Source organism: Apodemus sylvaticus, chromosome 5 (genome assembly GCF_947179515.1).
Source record: "Apodemus sylvaticus chromosome 5, mApoSyl1.1, whole genome shotgun sequence".
NCBI lineage: Eukaryota > Metazoa > Chordata > Mammalia > Rodentia > Muridae > Apodemus > Apodemus sylvaticus.
Genome location: NC_067476.1, coordinates 53,257,503 through 53,272,474, shown reverse-complemented (window position 1 = coordinate 53,272,474; position 14,972 = coordinate 53,257,503). Strand labels below are relative to the sequence as shown.

Below are 14,972 nucleotides of genomic sequence, written 5' to 3'. Positions count from 1 at the left end.
AATAAAACTTTCTTTTTTCGAGGCAGAGTCTTAAACTTGGAATCCTCTTGCCCCAGCCTTCTGAGTGCTGGGTTTGCAGTTGTGTAAGGAGTACAGGTGTGCACCAGCATGCCCAGTGCTCCATTTTTGTCTTCTTGGTGAGTAGCAGAAACAAATGGCTAAGAGTCTGGAGGAAGATAGATAGCTACTAGATAGAAGCTGCAGAAAATTTGATCATAGTTTGAGAAATGAACTTTTATAAAACATTGTACCGTTTAGAGCTGTTTTAATATAAACTATTCATTCATTTATTTATTTATTTAGGTTTTTTTGGATTTGGTTTTTTTTTTTTTTTTTTTTGAGACAGGATTTCTCTTTATAGCCCTAGCTGTCCTGGAGCTCACTTTGTAGACCAGGCTGGCCTCGAACTCAGAAATCCACCTGCCTCTGCCTCCCAGAGTGCTGGGATTACAGGCATGCGCCATCACCACCTGGCTTAAACTATTCATTCTTAATGATGGATGTGGCTTTAAAGAGAATGTTTCCAGATACACCAGAAAAGGGCGTTAGATCTTATTACAGATGGTTGTGAGCCACCATGTGGTTGCTGGGGTTTGAACTCAGGACCTTTGGGAGAACAGTCAGTGAGAGCCAGTGAGAGCCAGCTCTACAGCCCTTTTAAAAAAATATTTATATTAATAATATTTAATATTATTTATTTAATATTTATTATGTATAAGTACACTGTCACTGTCTTCAGACACGCCCAGTGACAGTGTACTTATACATAATAAATAAATATTAAAAAAAGAGAGAATGTTTATCCTCAACTACTTACACTACGAAAGCAGTTTATTTCTGTTATGATGACTAGTGAGTGTTTGAGGAAATGGGAAGAAAGCAAGGTAAATTAGGATCCCATTTTTTGTGGTGGATAGCCCTGGTCTTGTATTTTAATGCTAATTCCACTCCTGGGAGGGGCTCCAGGCAAGGAGTTAATCACTTATACTGGTGCCTTGTGAGCCTTCTCCCCTCTGAGAGAGGATTGACCGGAGGAGGAGGTGGAAGGAGAATGGAGAGAAACAGGTGGCCTGGAGAAACCGCAGGTTCTATAGGATCTCAGAGATGGGAACAGAGTAGTGTAGTGGGAGATCTGCCCAATCCAGGTGTGCAGCTGGGATTTCAATTAATTGAGTTGTGATTTCTTTAACTGGGCCTCCAACTGGGTTGGAGATTTACCAAAACACCATTTCTGTTATAATTTAGAATCAAGATCAACTTTATCTTTTTTTAAAAGATTTATTTATTTTATTTATATGAGTACACTGTAGCTGTGTTCAGACACACAGGAAGAGGGCATCAGAGCTCATTACAGATGGCTGTGAGCCACCATGCAGTTGCTGGGAATTGAACTCAGGACCTCTGAAAGAACAGTCAATGCTCTTAACTGCTGAGCCATCTCTCCAGCCCTCAACTTTATATCTTATATCTTAAGTTTGAATACTTAACCTTATATTCCTAATCACTTTCAGATCATTAGTTTCTAAAATTGAATCTATTCTTAATCTATTTTTGGTACTGTTAGGGTTTGAATGGTGTGGGTTATGGTAGTTTCAAATAAATTACTTGGCTTTTTGGATAGCAATTATAAATTTTTGAGACTTTTTAAGTCTAGGAAGAACATCAAAACTTTGGATTAATTTAAAAAATATTTTTTAAAATCTGGAGGAAAGGGAAAAACTAGTTAGTGTAACTTAGGCGGAAAAGGTGTAGAACCTTAGGAAAGAATATGCAGTTTAAAATATTGCTGCACATGATTCTAAACTTCTTTAGACATTGATATTTATCTGTGAGATTTCTAAAACAAGTCCTCTGTAAGTGGAAGACATTTCTAGTTTTTGCTTCAGTTGTAGTTAAAAAAAATAACATTAACGATATTATCCTAATTTTTTAAAAGATTTTATTTTGTGTGCAGGCACAGGCAAGTACACATGCACCATAATGCTCTGAGTGGAATTAGAGCAACAGCTTTGGAGAGTTGGAACTCCTACCATGCAGGTTTTAGGGATTTGGGCTTGGATTTTTTTGTAGCTTCCATCCAGCCTTATCCATTAAGCCATTATGTTAGTCCTTGACTGTTTATTGTATAACAAAGCTCCTAAACTTTGTGATACTGCAAAACCAAATTCTGTACGTGTTCAGTACCAATTTCTTGTCACTCTTGTCCTTGGACTGTGGCAGTATTCTTTGTACTTTGTGCTTCAATGATTTTGGCTACTTTTTAGATGCTTGATGGAATTTGTGTTTTGTTATTTGCTTATTTCAACTATTGTAATGTTTTGAGTTATTTCTACTTTCTAGTGTGAAGCAGGATTTAATTGAGACTACATACTATTGTAGTATGGAATATGTTGTTATATAATAAAATTCACCTGGCGGTGGTGACGCATACCTGTAATCCCAGCACTCTGGGAGGCAGAGGTGGGTGGATTTCTGAGTTCGAGGCCAGCCTGGTCTACAGAGTGAGTTCCAGGACAGCCAGGACCACAGAGAGAAACCCTGTCTCGAAAAACCAAAAAAAAAAAAAAAAAAAAAAAAACAAAAAAAAAACCCAAAAAAATCCCAGGTTTTAAAGTCATTTTATCAAACTGCAGTTAATATATATTATACATATGGTAAGCTAATAATGCTTTGATGGATGGAATTAATGTGCTAAGGGGGTGTGTGTGTATGTACGCACACACTCATGCACTCATACATACTTGGGTGCGACATATGATATGGCTGGTGTGCTTGTGGGTCAGTGAGGACAGAGTTCAAAGTTGACTGTTTTACTCAGTTGCTTTCCACCTTCCTCCCCGTCCCATTCCCCTTCCCTCCTGTCTCCTCCCCTCTTCTCCCCTCTGAGGCAGTATCTAACTATGTAATCCTGGCTGGCCTTAAACTCGCAGTGCTCTGCCTGTCTGTGGTTTTAAAATGAGGAGATTAAAGGCGTAGATTACCCTGTCTTGCCTGCACCTTATTTTTTTTTTTTTAAGATTTATTTATTTATTATATGTAAGTACACTGTAGCTGTCCTCAGATACACCAGAAGAGGGCGTCAGATCTCATTACGGATGGTTGTGAGCCACCATGTGGTTGCTGGGATTTGAACTCAGGACCTTTGGAAGAGCAGTTGGTGCTCTTACCCGCTGAGCCACCTCTCCAGCCCCAACCCTGCACCTTATTTTTGAGCTACTGTTTCTTAAAGAACCTGGAATTCACTGATCACACAAGAACAACTTCCCACTCCCACCCCTGATGCATTAGGATTCTGGGCATATACCACTGAACATGGCCCTTTACATGGGGGCTAAGGATATGAACTGAGTCTTTGTGAAGATTGTACCCAACAAGCCACCTCTCAGTCCCAGAAACTAATTTTTATTAAGGCCTCTGTCTATATATATATTTTCTATATATCTCCTTTGTCCATTTTAGCTCTAACTTAAGCTAGCTTTTTTTTTTTCCCCTTTCCCTTCCCTTCCCCTTTGTGGTTATAGCTGTCTTGGAACTCTGTAGTACAGGCTGGCCTCAAACAGAGACCCACCTTCATCTGCCTCCCAAGTGCTGGAATTAAAGGTGTGCATCATCATGCTCGGCAGCTGGGCAACATCTTTATGGTATCCAAAAGAAAATATTGATATAAAGGTAGTTGGAGGCATGTAGTGAGGTATATTAAGTGCTTATGGTATGAAAGTATTAATGTATTAACTACCACTGTCTAATAGATTAGAACACTATTCTTTACCAGGTTAAATAAGATGAACCACTATTAGTTTATTAATTTACTGTATTAATATCAGGTCACATGATCTCTTTCTCATATATGTGGTAAGGTGACAAAGTGGGATTTTATAATAGGATATTTAGAAAGCCTGTTATTTATAGGTATATGCCATGTTCGTGTTTTGTGTTTAGATAGGTTGAATTGTTCCAAAGTTGATAGGAATAATTCTGTTCCAGAATAGTCTGTATGTGTATAGAGAAGTTATGGTGGTAATCCAAAAAAACTCTGGTTAGAAAAAAAAAAACAATATTTAATAAGGGATTTATTTTAGTTGAGACAAAGTAGATAGTTATAAAAGAGTAGTGATCTAAATCTAAGGAGCTAGGGCTTGGGGGAAGATTGCTTACTTATAAAATTGAGCTAATGTAGCATATATATCTTTTGTAATATTTGGAAGTACCAAAGAGTCAGGCATTATGGCTCATGCCTTTAAACCAGCACTTGGAAGACTGAGACAGGAGGGAGTCCACAGGTTCAAGGCCAGCTTGGACTACATGCTGATTTTTAGGCCAGCCTGGGCTTCTGAGTGTGACCTTCTCTTATAAACAAAACAAAAAAGTACATAAATCTATCTTGGACTCTTTTTATTAGACTAGGGAAGTTAAGTTTCTAGAAACCCATATCTATAATATAAAACTATCCCCTTAAAAGAAAAATTGGGGAAAAGTTTTTTTTTTTTTTTTTTGATAGCTCTGGAATGTCCATAAGAACCTAAAGTTAGGGAAAACTAAATAAACAATGGATGAGAGTTTGTAGGTCATATCCTATAATTCTGAGTGTTTTTTAATAGCAGGTGAGAATGATTAAAGGGAGGGTGTAAATAAAACTTTAAAAATAAATGAAGTATTAAGTTTTTTTTTTTGTAATACCTATAATAGAAATTCAGATGTGTCTTGCATTAGTGCGTAATTGATATTGGAAATTAGATTTATCTTTGTAATCATATTGTATGCCTCTATATATGTGTCTTCTGCATGTCTCATTACATTTCTATTTTCCTCTTTGACATTTCAGCTCTTGTGTAGGAACTTTTCAAACATGCATTTTCTCTTACACTTAACAAGCTTGTTTTATAGTTAGGTCTTCAAAACAACCACAGTCATAGGACAAATACAGTGTCTTGTGATGTTTCATACCAGAGGGAAACAAACATTTTGAGGAAGATAATAGCTCTTACTTTGTTAAGTTCTTGATTGTGTTATGAAATAACCTTGAATTTCTGTCTATTTTTTTTTTTTATTTTAACTTTGTTTTTCTTTTAAATAAGCACATTTACTTTTTAAACTGCTGATGCATGTTGTACAGGTATGCTACTCTTGTGGTGTGCTACTTGGTATAAAAGCTAGTTTATAGTATTTTGGGTAATTTTACATGTTAAATGTACTATTGCAGACTAGCCTGGGGATTGCTCTGACATATATTTATGTGTGTCTTTACCCATGGAGGGGAGAGAGATGTCAACTTCCAGGTAGTTGTGAACTATCTGATGTGGGTGCTGGGAATTGAGCTCAGGTCCTCTGCAAGAACAGTATGAGCTATGGAATTGTTTTTCCAGCCTGGCATTTTCTAACTCATTGTGTTAGTCAGTTTCTAGTCCTGTATAGTACATACATAGCACAGTCAAATTTGAAAAGGTTTGTTTGTTTACAATTTAATAGAGGCTTCAGTCTGCAAGCAGTTATCTTTGCCTTCTTGGGTGATAGCGCATAATTCTGAGGTGTGTCTGGTGATTTAAACTTGCCTGTCTTAGGGGTGCCACTGTTTCCTTCAATCAAGTATTGCACACAGTGGCCTAAAGGTTATGTTTTTGAGCCCAGGCTAGCCTTGAACTCCCATTTCTCTTAAGCGCTGGGGTTACAGGAGTTTATGATATCCATGCTTGGCTGGCCCTTCTATTACTGATTTTGTAGTGTCTCAGTTTTTATCTACATTGCATTCCATATGTCTTAATATCAACTGTGTATGCTAATGGCAGTCAAACTTAGGTTGGTAAGCCAGTATTGTACCTTAACTCTGGAGCTCTTTGCTATTTGCTGATCATTGTCTTCAGTTGGTATCTTAAAACTTTTACCCCTCTCTTACAACTTGATACTTACAGTTAATGGCAGTTCTTTATCTTTTCAGTTACTAAGGTCAAACCCTTGAGTGTTGTTAACCTGTTTGTTCTTGTAACTTGTTATCAGACCTATTCCCAGCTATCTTTGGCCTTACCTTCAAAATATTTCTTGACTGACTCATCCTGCAACCTCCTTATCAATACCCTAATTTCTGATCCGTCCATCCATCCACCCATCCACCATCCATCCATCCATCCATCCATCCATCCATCCATCCATCCATCCATCCATTGCTTCCTCCTTCCTTCCCTCCTTCCCTCCCTCCCTCCCTCCTTTCTTTTGTTCTTTCTTGACCTGATCTCACTGTGTAGAAATTGTCTTGAAATTCACTATATGGCCCAGGCAGGCTTTAAACTTGGTATCTTTCTGCAACAACCTCTTTAGTTTTAGGACTGAAACACTGCCATCTTTTGCTGTAGTTTGTTTTTAAAGACTGTGTAGGACTCATTACATAGACCAGGCTGGCCTGAATTCACAGAGATCTGCCCGCTTTTGCTTCATAGTGCTGGGCTTAAGTCTATGTCACTCTATCTGGTAATTTACTGTAGTAATTTATAATAACTTCCTAATATAATTACTGTTCCTGTGCTTGTCTGCCACTGTTTTCTAGCAGACTTTATTAAGTATCCAGGACAAACCTGAGTTTATTTTAATAAAATTCTATTCAAATATTGCCACTACTTTCAGTATTTCTTAGAAAAACATGTAAAGTTCTTAAACTAGCCTTCATGATAATGCATCATATCATATGGTTCTCATTTGCCTACTCCGTTTTTTACCTCTTTGATCTATATACCGTTCTCTGCATCGATTATACTCTTGACATACAGACTATCTTCCCCCCCCCCCCCTTGAGCTCATCAAACATATCTAGCTTGTTTTTCTTTGTGCTTTGGCCACACCTGCTTTGTTGCCATCTTCAGGTTAGATGCTACCACATTGGCAGAAATGTCTCTGTCCACTGTTAAAAATAGTAATTACTCCCTACTCTTCACTTCTATTTCTCCTTAGCCTTTCTTTCTCTATATTGTAATTGCTACCAAGTGCTGCCTGCTTACTTGTCCTCTCCAAATTAAAAGGTAAACCTGATAAATACATGAATGTAACTCTTGTTAACAATTTTCTCCTTAGAACCTAGAAGAGTGACTTAACATGTTTCAACTATTTATGTATTTGTTGAATAAATAAAATTACATTCTAAACTTCAAATTATTAACTTAAGTTTTTGAAGATAGCCTAAATTTCTGGATTTCACTTCATATAGATGGGGGAAAGAACTAGAGATGCAAACATAATAAAAGAAATTGAAGTATAACATTCAGGAAATATATAAATCATGTACATTTACTTGATATTTTAAAAGATAAAACACATTAAACACAGATCAAGAAATTAGTTACTCCTGCAACACAAATCTTCCTATATCTAGATATTATCCATTTTGGAAGTATCTTCTGTTTGAGTGACATATTTGTTATGTTGGGTGACTTCTATACTGACAAATTATTACCAGCCAATCACACATTCTATACGAGGTCTCTTGGTGGTGTACATTCTGTGAGTTTAGATATAGAACATACATTAACTCATTGTAATAATATATTTACCCCCCGCCCTGAGTCCTTCCTTGAATTTTGGAACTTAATCCAGGAGAAACTAGAAAATTAATGTGTTACCTTACTCAGTAAAGAGATGTCATTGTATTTTTGTTTCGGAACAAAATTTTGGCAGGTTGAATACAGGGTGACTTAAGAGAGAGAGATGAAAGAGAGGGCCTAGCATGTACTACAAGACTTTGCTCAAGTTGATAGTTTGAGTAATTATTAATGACAAGGGGATACAAGGGGGTTTGTTTTGGATGGACAATATGTGTTGAGTTTTTAACTTGGCTAAGGTGTTTGTATAGTAAGAAAGAAAACTAAATTGTTAGCATCTGTTTTGTGACATATTCTTTAAGCATGTTTTGAAGGTTCAGAAAGAACCCTCTCACAGGGGCGACATCTTAGATATCCTGTATATCATATTTACATTGTGATTCATAACAACAAAAATACATTTATGAAGTAGCTACAAAAATTTGTTGGGGGGGGTCACCACAGCATGAGGAACTATATATTAAAGGATTGCAGCCTTAGAAAAGTTGAGACTCACTGCTCTAAAATATCTTCATTCTTTCTGTCAGGTTGTTTTCCATGTTTACCTTTGTGTGTTTGTTATCTAGATGGTTTTTAAGTTTTAGTAGTTCCTATTTAGATATATTATCTTTCTGTCATTTGTTTGTTGAGAGACAGTGTTTTATGTATAGTCCTTGCTGACCTGCAGGTGTGTAGGCCAGGCTGGCCTCAAAGTGAAGCAGTCCTTCTCTCTCTGGCTCCTAAGTCTTGGGACATAGCACTTGGTTTATTGTATTTCTTATTTTCTTCTAAAAAGTCCATACTGATGTTGAACTCACAACATTCCTGTCTCTGTATATTTTTAAGATATATCCTTATAATGTATTCCCTCTGCTCTTTTTCCCACTTCTGAGAATGTAACAAGTGATGTTGAGTAAATACAGAAGATTGAGACTTAAATGACAGCAGTTTTTAAAAACATCTGATAAAATTCTCATATATCTATATATATGTATATATCTATAAGCTGTCTTTATTCAGTGTGTTAGAGCTAATACTGTACAACTGCAGACTTTGCAAGATGTCTCCCTTGTGACAGTTGGACATTATAATGAAAGGCAGAGGCTATGATCTATAATATCTGGAAAGATTTTTTTATGTTTGATTCTCTATTAAAAATATAGAAGGAAGAAATTGACTATCCTTTACTTTTTTTCAGCCACCAGATGAAACTCATACTGCATGTAGGCTTACACTAGGTGATTTCAATAGATGCCTGCAGTAGTGAGTGGTTCTTCTGTCTTTCATCTAACAGAGGGAAAAGTTGATTGCCCTGTCATCTAAACCTTTTAAGTACTCTCTTGATTATTATCTCTTCCTGGCATTTTGACCTTCCCACCTGCCCCACTTACACACACACATACCCCAACTTTCTCATAAGCAGTGAAGCATAGTCGTCTTTACTGTCTCTGAGAACAGAGCATTTCTTGTTTTTAAACTTTCAAGCTTCTGCTCCATGTTTCTCAAACACATTTAAGTTGTTTATACTTGCTTTTTTCTTTTAAAAGTATTATTTACTTATTTTATTTGTGTGTGTAGGAAGATGGCTGCAGATACACACAGAGACCAGAGGTTTCTGGTCACAAGCACCGTTGTAAGCTGCCTGATGTGGGTGCTAGGAACCAAACTCAGGTCTTCTGCAAGAGTAACATGTGTTCTTAAACCAATGAGACATCTCTCTAGTCTCTTTTTTTATATTGTTGTGATAAGAGGGTCCCCGCCCCCACCCCCAGGCCAGGTTGGTTTCAGAGATTTGAGAGTACATATGTATAACAACATGCACCAAATTATACTTGTTATTAATGCCCTATTGCTCACTATTTTACTTATAGTTATGTGTATGTGTTGGTCGTTGGAGAGAGATGGCTCAGTGGTTAAAAGCATGTGCTGCTTTTGCAGAGGACCGAAGTTAGATCCTCAGTAAGGTGGCTTATAGCTAGCTGCCTCCAGGGTTCTAAAGTCTTTGACATCCACAGGTACCTTCATTTACATGTACTTACACAGATCCACATAATTAAGAATAAAAATGAATTTAAAAGGTAGAATAAATAATTATGTGTTAGTATTTATGTGTGGGTATGTGCACATGAGTACAGGCACCCTTGGAGGCCAGAAGAGGCTATTGGATCCTCTGTTACTGGAACTCTAAAGAATTTGGAACACCAAATAGGTGCAAGGAACCAAACATGGTTCCTTCCCAAAAGCAGCACAATCCCTTACCCACTGAGATGGTTCTCCAACCCTTCAGTAATTTTTATGTCATTTATTGACACTAATATCCTCCCTGCCCAGGCCAGAATTCTTCCCTTTTCTCAGGGTTGGTTTTATGTTTTGTTTTTTCTTTGTGTAGCCTTGACTGTCCTGGAACTCAGGTTGGCCTCCAACTCAGAGATTCGCCTGCCTCTGCCTTCTGAGTGCTGGATTTAAAGATATGCACCCACTCCACCCACCCTCCTCTAGACTCTTTATGTGATTGGGTTTGCCCTACTGTTTTAAATACAAAAAGAATAGTTATAAGGTACATTTTATGTTCCCTGGTGCTGGTGCAGTCTACCACCGAGCCACACCCTATCCTTGCACATTGTTTTCAAGGTTATTTTTGTTTAAAGCATTAGTGATTATTATCTAAAATAAGGTTTTTAGGTTTACATACATGTATTTCAGGAATTAGGGATCTTTTTTGTGTACATTTTTTGTGTTATTCTATTTTTATTCTTTAGAAGATTTTTTTATGTGATACTTTTACCAATATTATCTTTTAAAACCACGTTTAGAGGTTGCAGAAAATGTAGTAGCCATAGATTCACTTAGAAAGTGATACATTGGGCTGGGTGGTGGAGGTGATTGATGCATGCCTTTAATAATCCCAGCCCTTAGGATGCAAAGGCAGCTGGATCTCTGAGTTCAAGGCCAGCCAAGTTACAGAGTAATTTACAGGACAATCAGAACCACATAGAGAAATCCCGTCTTAGGGGGAAAAAAGAGAAAAAGAAAGACGATGCATTATTGATATATAAGGATCTTTATAACACACCTTCTAGCTATATTCATTTTGCTTTCCAGTCTGGTTTATAATAAAGCACAAACTGCCTCATCCTTCTATATAGCAATGTTGTAGCCATTTTAAGTACTTCATTAATCCTTGACTTTAAAGCTTGAGTTTGTGTGTTAAACTGTAAAAATGAATGCAGGTGTATCTTCTGTATGTTTGCCCTCCCCCCCCCCCCCCCACCGCATGAGTGAGTGAGTGTGTGTGTGTGTGTGTGTGTGTGTGTGTGTGTGTGTGTGTGTAGGCTGGCGATTGACCTTGAGTGTCTGCCTCAATTATATACCTTACTTTTTGAGGTAGACTCTTTTTCAGAATCGGAAGTGTGTATCCTTCCTGATGCTGGCCTTACCCTCATGACCCATGTGTACTGGAGTGCTCAACTTTTATGTGGGTATTAGGGATCTGAACTCTCATACTTTTGAGGCAGGTTACTATACTGACTGAGGTATGTCCCTAGCCCCGTGAATGCATTCCTTTACATTCATATGGTACCTATAAAGAGAGTGGTTACAAGTTGTAAGATATTAAAGACACAAGTTTCAGACTAAATTGATCATTAAACTTTGTGATTAATCGATTGGGCCTGCTGTTGCAGCCTCAATCAAGTTTTACCTACTTGGTGTGCTGATGCAGGAGGGAACAAGTTCAGGACCAGCTTGGGAATCTTAATCATAACAAGTCTCAATAAAAAATTTAAATGGAAAAAACAAAAGGACCGTGAGGTCCCAGGATTATCCCCCTAGTACCTCAGTTGACTAATTGAACAACTGTATTTGAAGTTTCACATTTCTTATTGGATAGTTTTTAAAAAGTAAGCTCTATTGCCTACCATATTCCCTCTTCTGCTGAAGTTATTGTTAAAAACAAAATATTGTTTTGAAAGAAAAATGAATATGCTTTACAAATAGTTGATTTTTTTTAACGTAATACTCTAACTTAAAGTTTGAAACTAATGTTTGTCTCTTTAAAGCAGTAGGCTACATCTCATGTATGTGTGCCGATCCCCTTTTATCTTCAGATATTAGGATCAAGGAGGAAGAACCTGATCCTGAAGAGTGGCAGCTCAGTGGTGACTCCACCCTGAATACCAATGACCTGACACACTTACGAGTGCAGGTGGTAGATGAAGAAGGGGACCAGCAGCATCAAGAAGGAAAAAGACTTCGGAGGGTAGCTTGCACCTGTCCGAACTGTAAAGAAGGTGGTGGGAGGTATGCACACATCAAAGACATGTTGTTGTTTTCAGGAGTGCTATTATCACCCCAATTTTTAAAATATTGCATGCCATGTCACTTAATTATGATAAATTATTCATTACATGATCATTTTGGGTGTGTGTCTGTATGAGTAGCTGAAGTTAGACAAAAATGACAAATTCTATATATAAATGCCTTTTAAATTAAATTTGTTTAGTGTTAAAAGAATATAACAGATGCAATTTTATAGGCCCCATTTTATTAGCCTGTTTGCTGACCAGCAATAAGTTTGGCCTAAATACAGAGAAAAAAAATTATAGCTTGAAGATGCCATATAAATGTAAGAAATTCACAAATAGTTGATAAGTGTTATTACTTCTATTTTCAACAGAAAATGAGGATGAAAGGCATTAATAATGGGGATTTGTTTTGAGAGTAGCCCAGTAGTATTTTACCTTTTTTTTTTTTTTAAAGATACACACACACACACACACACACACACACACACACACACAAACACTGTGATAGGAATGAGCTCAGAATGTCAGAATGGTTGGTGATTACTTTAAATGTAGCTACCGTAAACTTATTAAGAGATGGACTTACAGAAAATACTAAAGCCATCCTAATAAGAAACAATGCAAATGATTGGTACAATGTTACTGAAAATGGGATAAAAAGGATTTATTAGTCAAATGTTAGCAAAAAGAAAACGGATAGCAATGTTGGTATTAAGCAAGATGTGATTAAATTGGAAAGTAATAAACAGCCAAGATTATGTCATAATGACAACAATGGCATTTCTGTTTAGTTTCAGTAGTTTTAGTATCTGTTTGTCCAGTTGTGAATATATGAAGCAAAGACTGAATCACAAAGTTGTGTTTACCAAATCTCCAGTCATTATTGTGAAAGGCTACAATACCTTTCTCCTATGTACTACTTTAAGTATGCAAAATGTGCTGAACAGTATTACTGTATACGAATGCTTATGGTTATAAGATTATCTTTCAGCTCTCTGGTTGATCGTATTGATTGATTTGTACTTCGATCAGTTTGTTTGCAACAATAACTAGGACAGATATTTCTCAATGAGGCCCGAAAACCACAAAAAGGGGAGGGTACTGATAGCTGCTAACATTTGAAAACTTACTTTGTTCTTACAAGTGGCACATATGTATCACATATATAGGTGAATTACTTAGACACACCTGTGCAGTCAGTAAGATATAGAATTGCCACTAGTTTGAGACTAGCCTGAGCTATAGTTTAAGACCATGCCTCAAGAGTGGGAAGGGAATACAACATTATACAACTAGATTTTGTACCCATTTATACCCTCCCAAATCTTAGCTTTACATTTTGTTGCTAACTCAGAGGATCTGCTTCTGAACTTGACCTTCAGATATTTATACTGGATGCTGACTTCTGGAGAAGCAGTAACTTTTCTGAAATTTACTCTCTTTTAGAGGCACTTTCAAGATACATTATTCATCAAATATAATTGGGGGTCAATGCTTGGCCTTGCTTTACTTTTTAAAATTAAACATTTTTAATTTTAATTAATTTGCTAAACTAACATATCCCCCAAATTCAGAGAATAGCACAAAAAAAGCCCCACAAATAATATACTTCCTTAAGGTTTAACTACCATAATATTTTTGTGCAGTGTTACATATATTTTAAAGTAGAATCATCTTACTCTCATTGTTTATGTGTCTTGTAAATTTATGTGGCTTTATTTCTAAGTCTGATCTGTGTCATTATTTACTCTATGTATAATATATTGTATGTGGATAAATAATAATTTAACTTTCTCCTTTGGGGTTTGTCACAATCCTCACATATATATCCTCACACATCTGCCTGATTGTCTCATTAGTGTATGTTGACAGAAATAGAATTGTTGGGTCAAAAGGAATTGTCTGCTAAATAGCTGTCCTGCTTTCTCCATAACACTAGCAATGTCTTAGTAACCATTTCTTACTTTTTACTTTAAAAAAAAAAAAGCAGCTTTTAAAGTTTGATAGGCAAGAATAGCTTTTTTTATTTTATTTTACTTTAGTGTGTGTTTTATTGCTTGGTGAGGTTGAACGTTTCCAGTACTTTTTTTTTTTTTAACTTTATTTTGTGAATTGTCTGTCTTGTGGAACTGTTAATTTATGTGAACTTTCATACATACAAGTGTATTTCTCAGTTTTTCCTACGTTGCTCTGTCTACAGGATGTATTACACGAACGAGTAAAGGAGCTCACAAGTAGCAAACATTCTTAAACAACAGAACAAGCTAGCCTTTTAGAGGCTGAAAATTTTACCTATGCCACAAATTGTAGAAAGTAAATCTTAGTGTTTTTTGGTTTTTTGTTTTTGTTTTTATCTTCATTGTTTTAGTGGTGTACTAAATCTAAGTGATAAAACACATCAAGGTTCTTAGGATAGTAGTTAAGAGTTGATTTGAGCAGAATTCAGTAAGTATTAATGCATTAGGCCTACTTGTATAGAGTATTTAATTATTAGAAGAAGCCTTAACATAGTCTAATAACATTCTGCAACTCAAATTTTTGGTTTTTAAGATTTTAACCCTTTTTTCCCTTAACCATTTTCTCAATGTATACTAGTATTTTTTAGAAAACTCATTTCATTCATCTTTAGAAAATTGTCTTGTTTACTTTTTTCAACCAGCTATAAAAGAAAATATTTCAGGATCTGGAGAAATGTCTCAGTAATTAAGAGCATTGACTCTTTGCTGAGGACCCACGTGTGTTCTCAGCACCCATTTGGCAGTGTACAAACATCTGTAAATGGAACCCCAGGGAGTCCAATACCTTTTTCTGGCCTCAGTGGTCACTGCATGCTTGTAGTGTACAGACTACATGCAAGAAAAGAACTCATACATAGAAGATAAAATAATAGGTTTAAATAAAAAAATTGAAATTGTTCAGTTAGCCAGTCTTTATATAGCAGAACCAGTCTTTAGAGTCTAGTTGAAGAAACAATTGTAATAATGAAAAAATGATCTAAAGGCATTATTGTTAACATGGGTTTTGCATGAATTAAGCATCAATCCATTAAATTATTTTGCAAAGTTTTATTTGTCAGCATTTTTCAGCTTGTGTTTCTGCCACCGTAAGC

General features: G+C 36.3%; 1 protein-coding gene across 2 annotated transcripts in view; it reads left to right on the top strand.

Annotated features, from left to right (window-relative positions):
• Sp3 (Sp3 transcription factor) overlaps positions 1 to 14,972 on the top strand; it is a 47,492-nt gene that overhangs the window by 26,353 nt on the left and 6,167 nt on the right. For both annotated transcript variants that reach the window (XM_052182701.1, XM_052182700.1), the window contains one exon: positions 11,666 to 11,858. In XM_052182701.1, the coding sequence (XP_052038661.1) occupies positions 11,666 to 11,858 (193 nt within the window). The remainder of the gene's footprint in view (positions 1 to 11,665; positions 11,859 to 14,972) is intronic.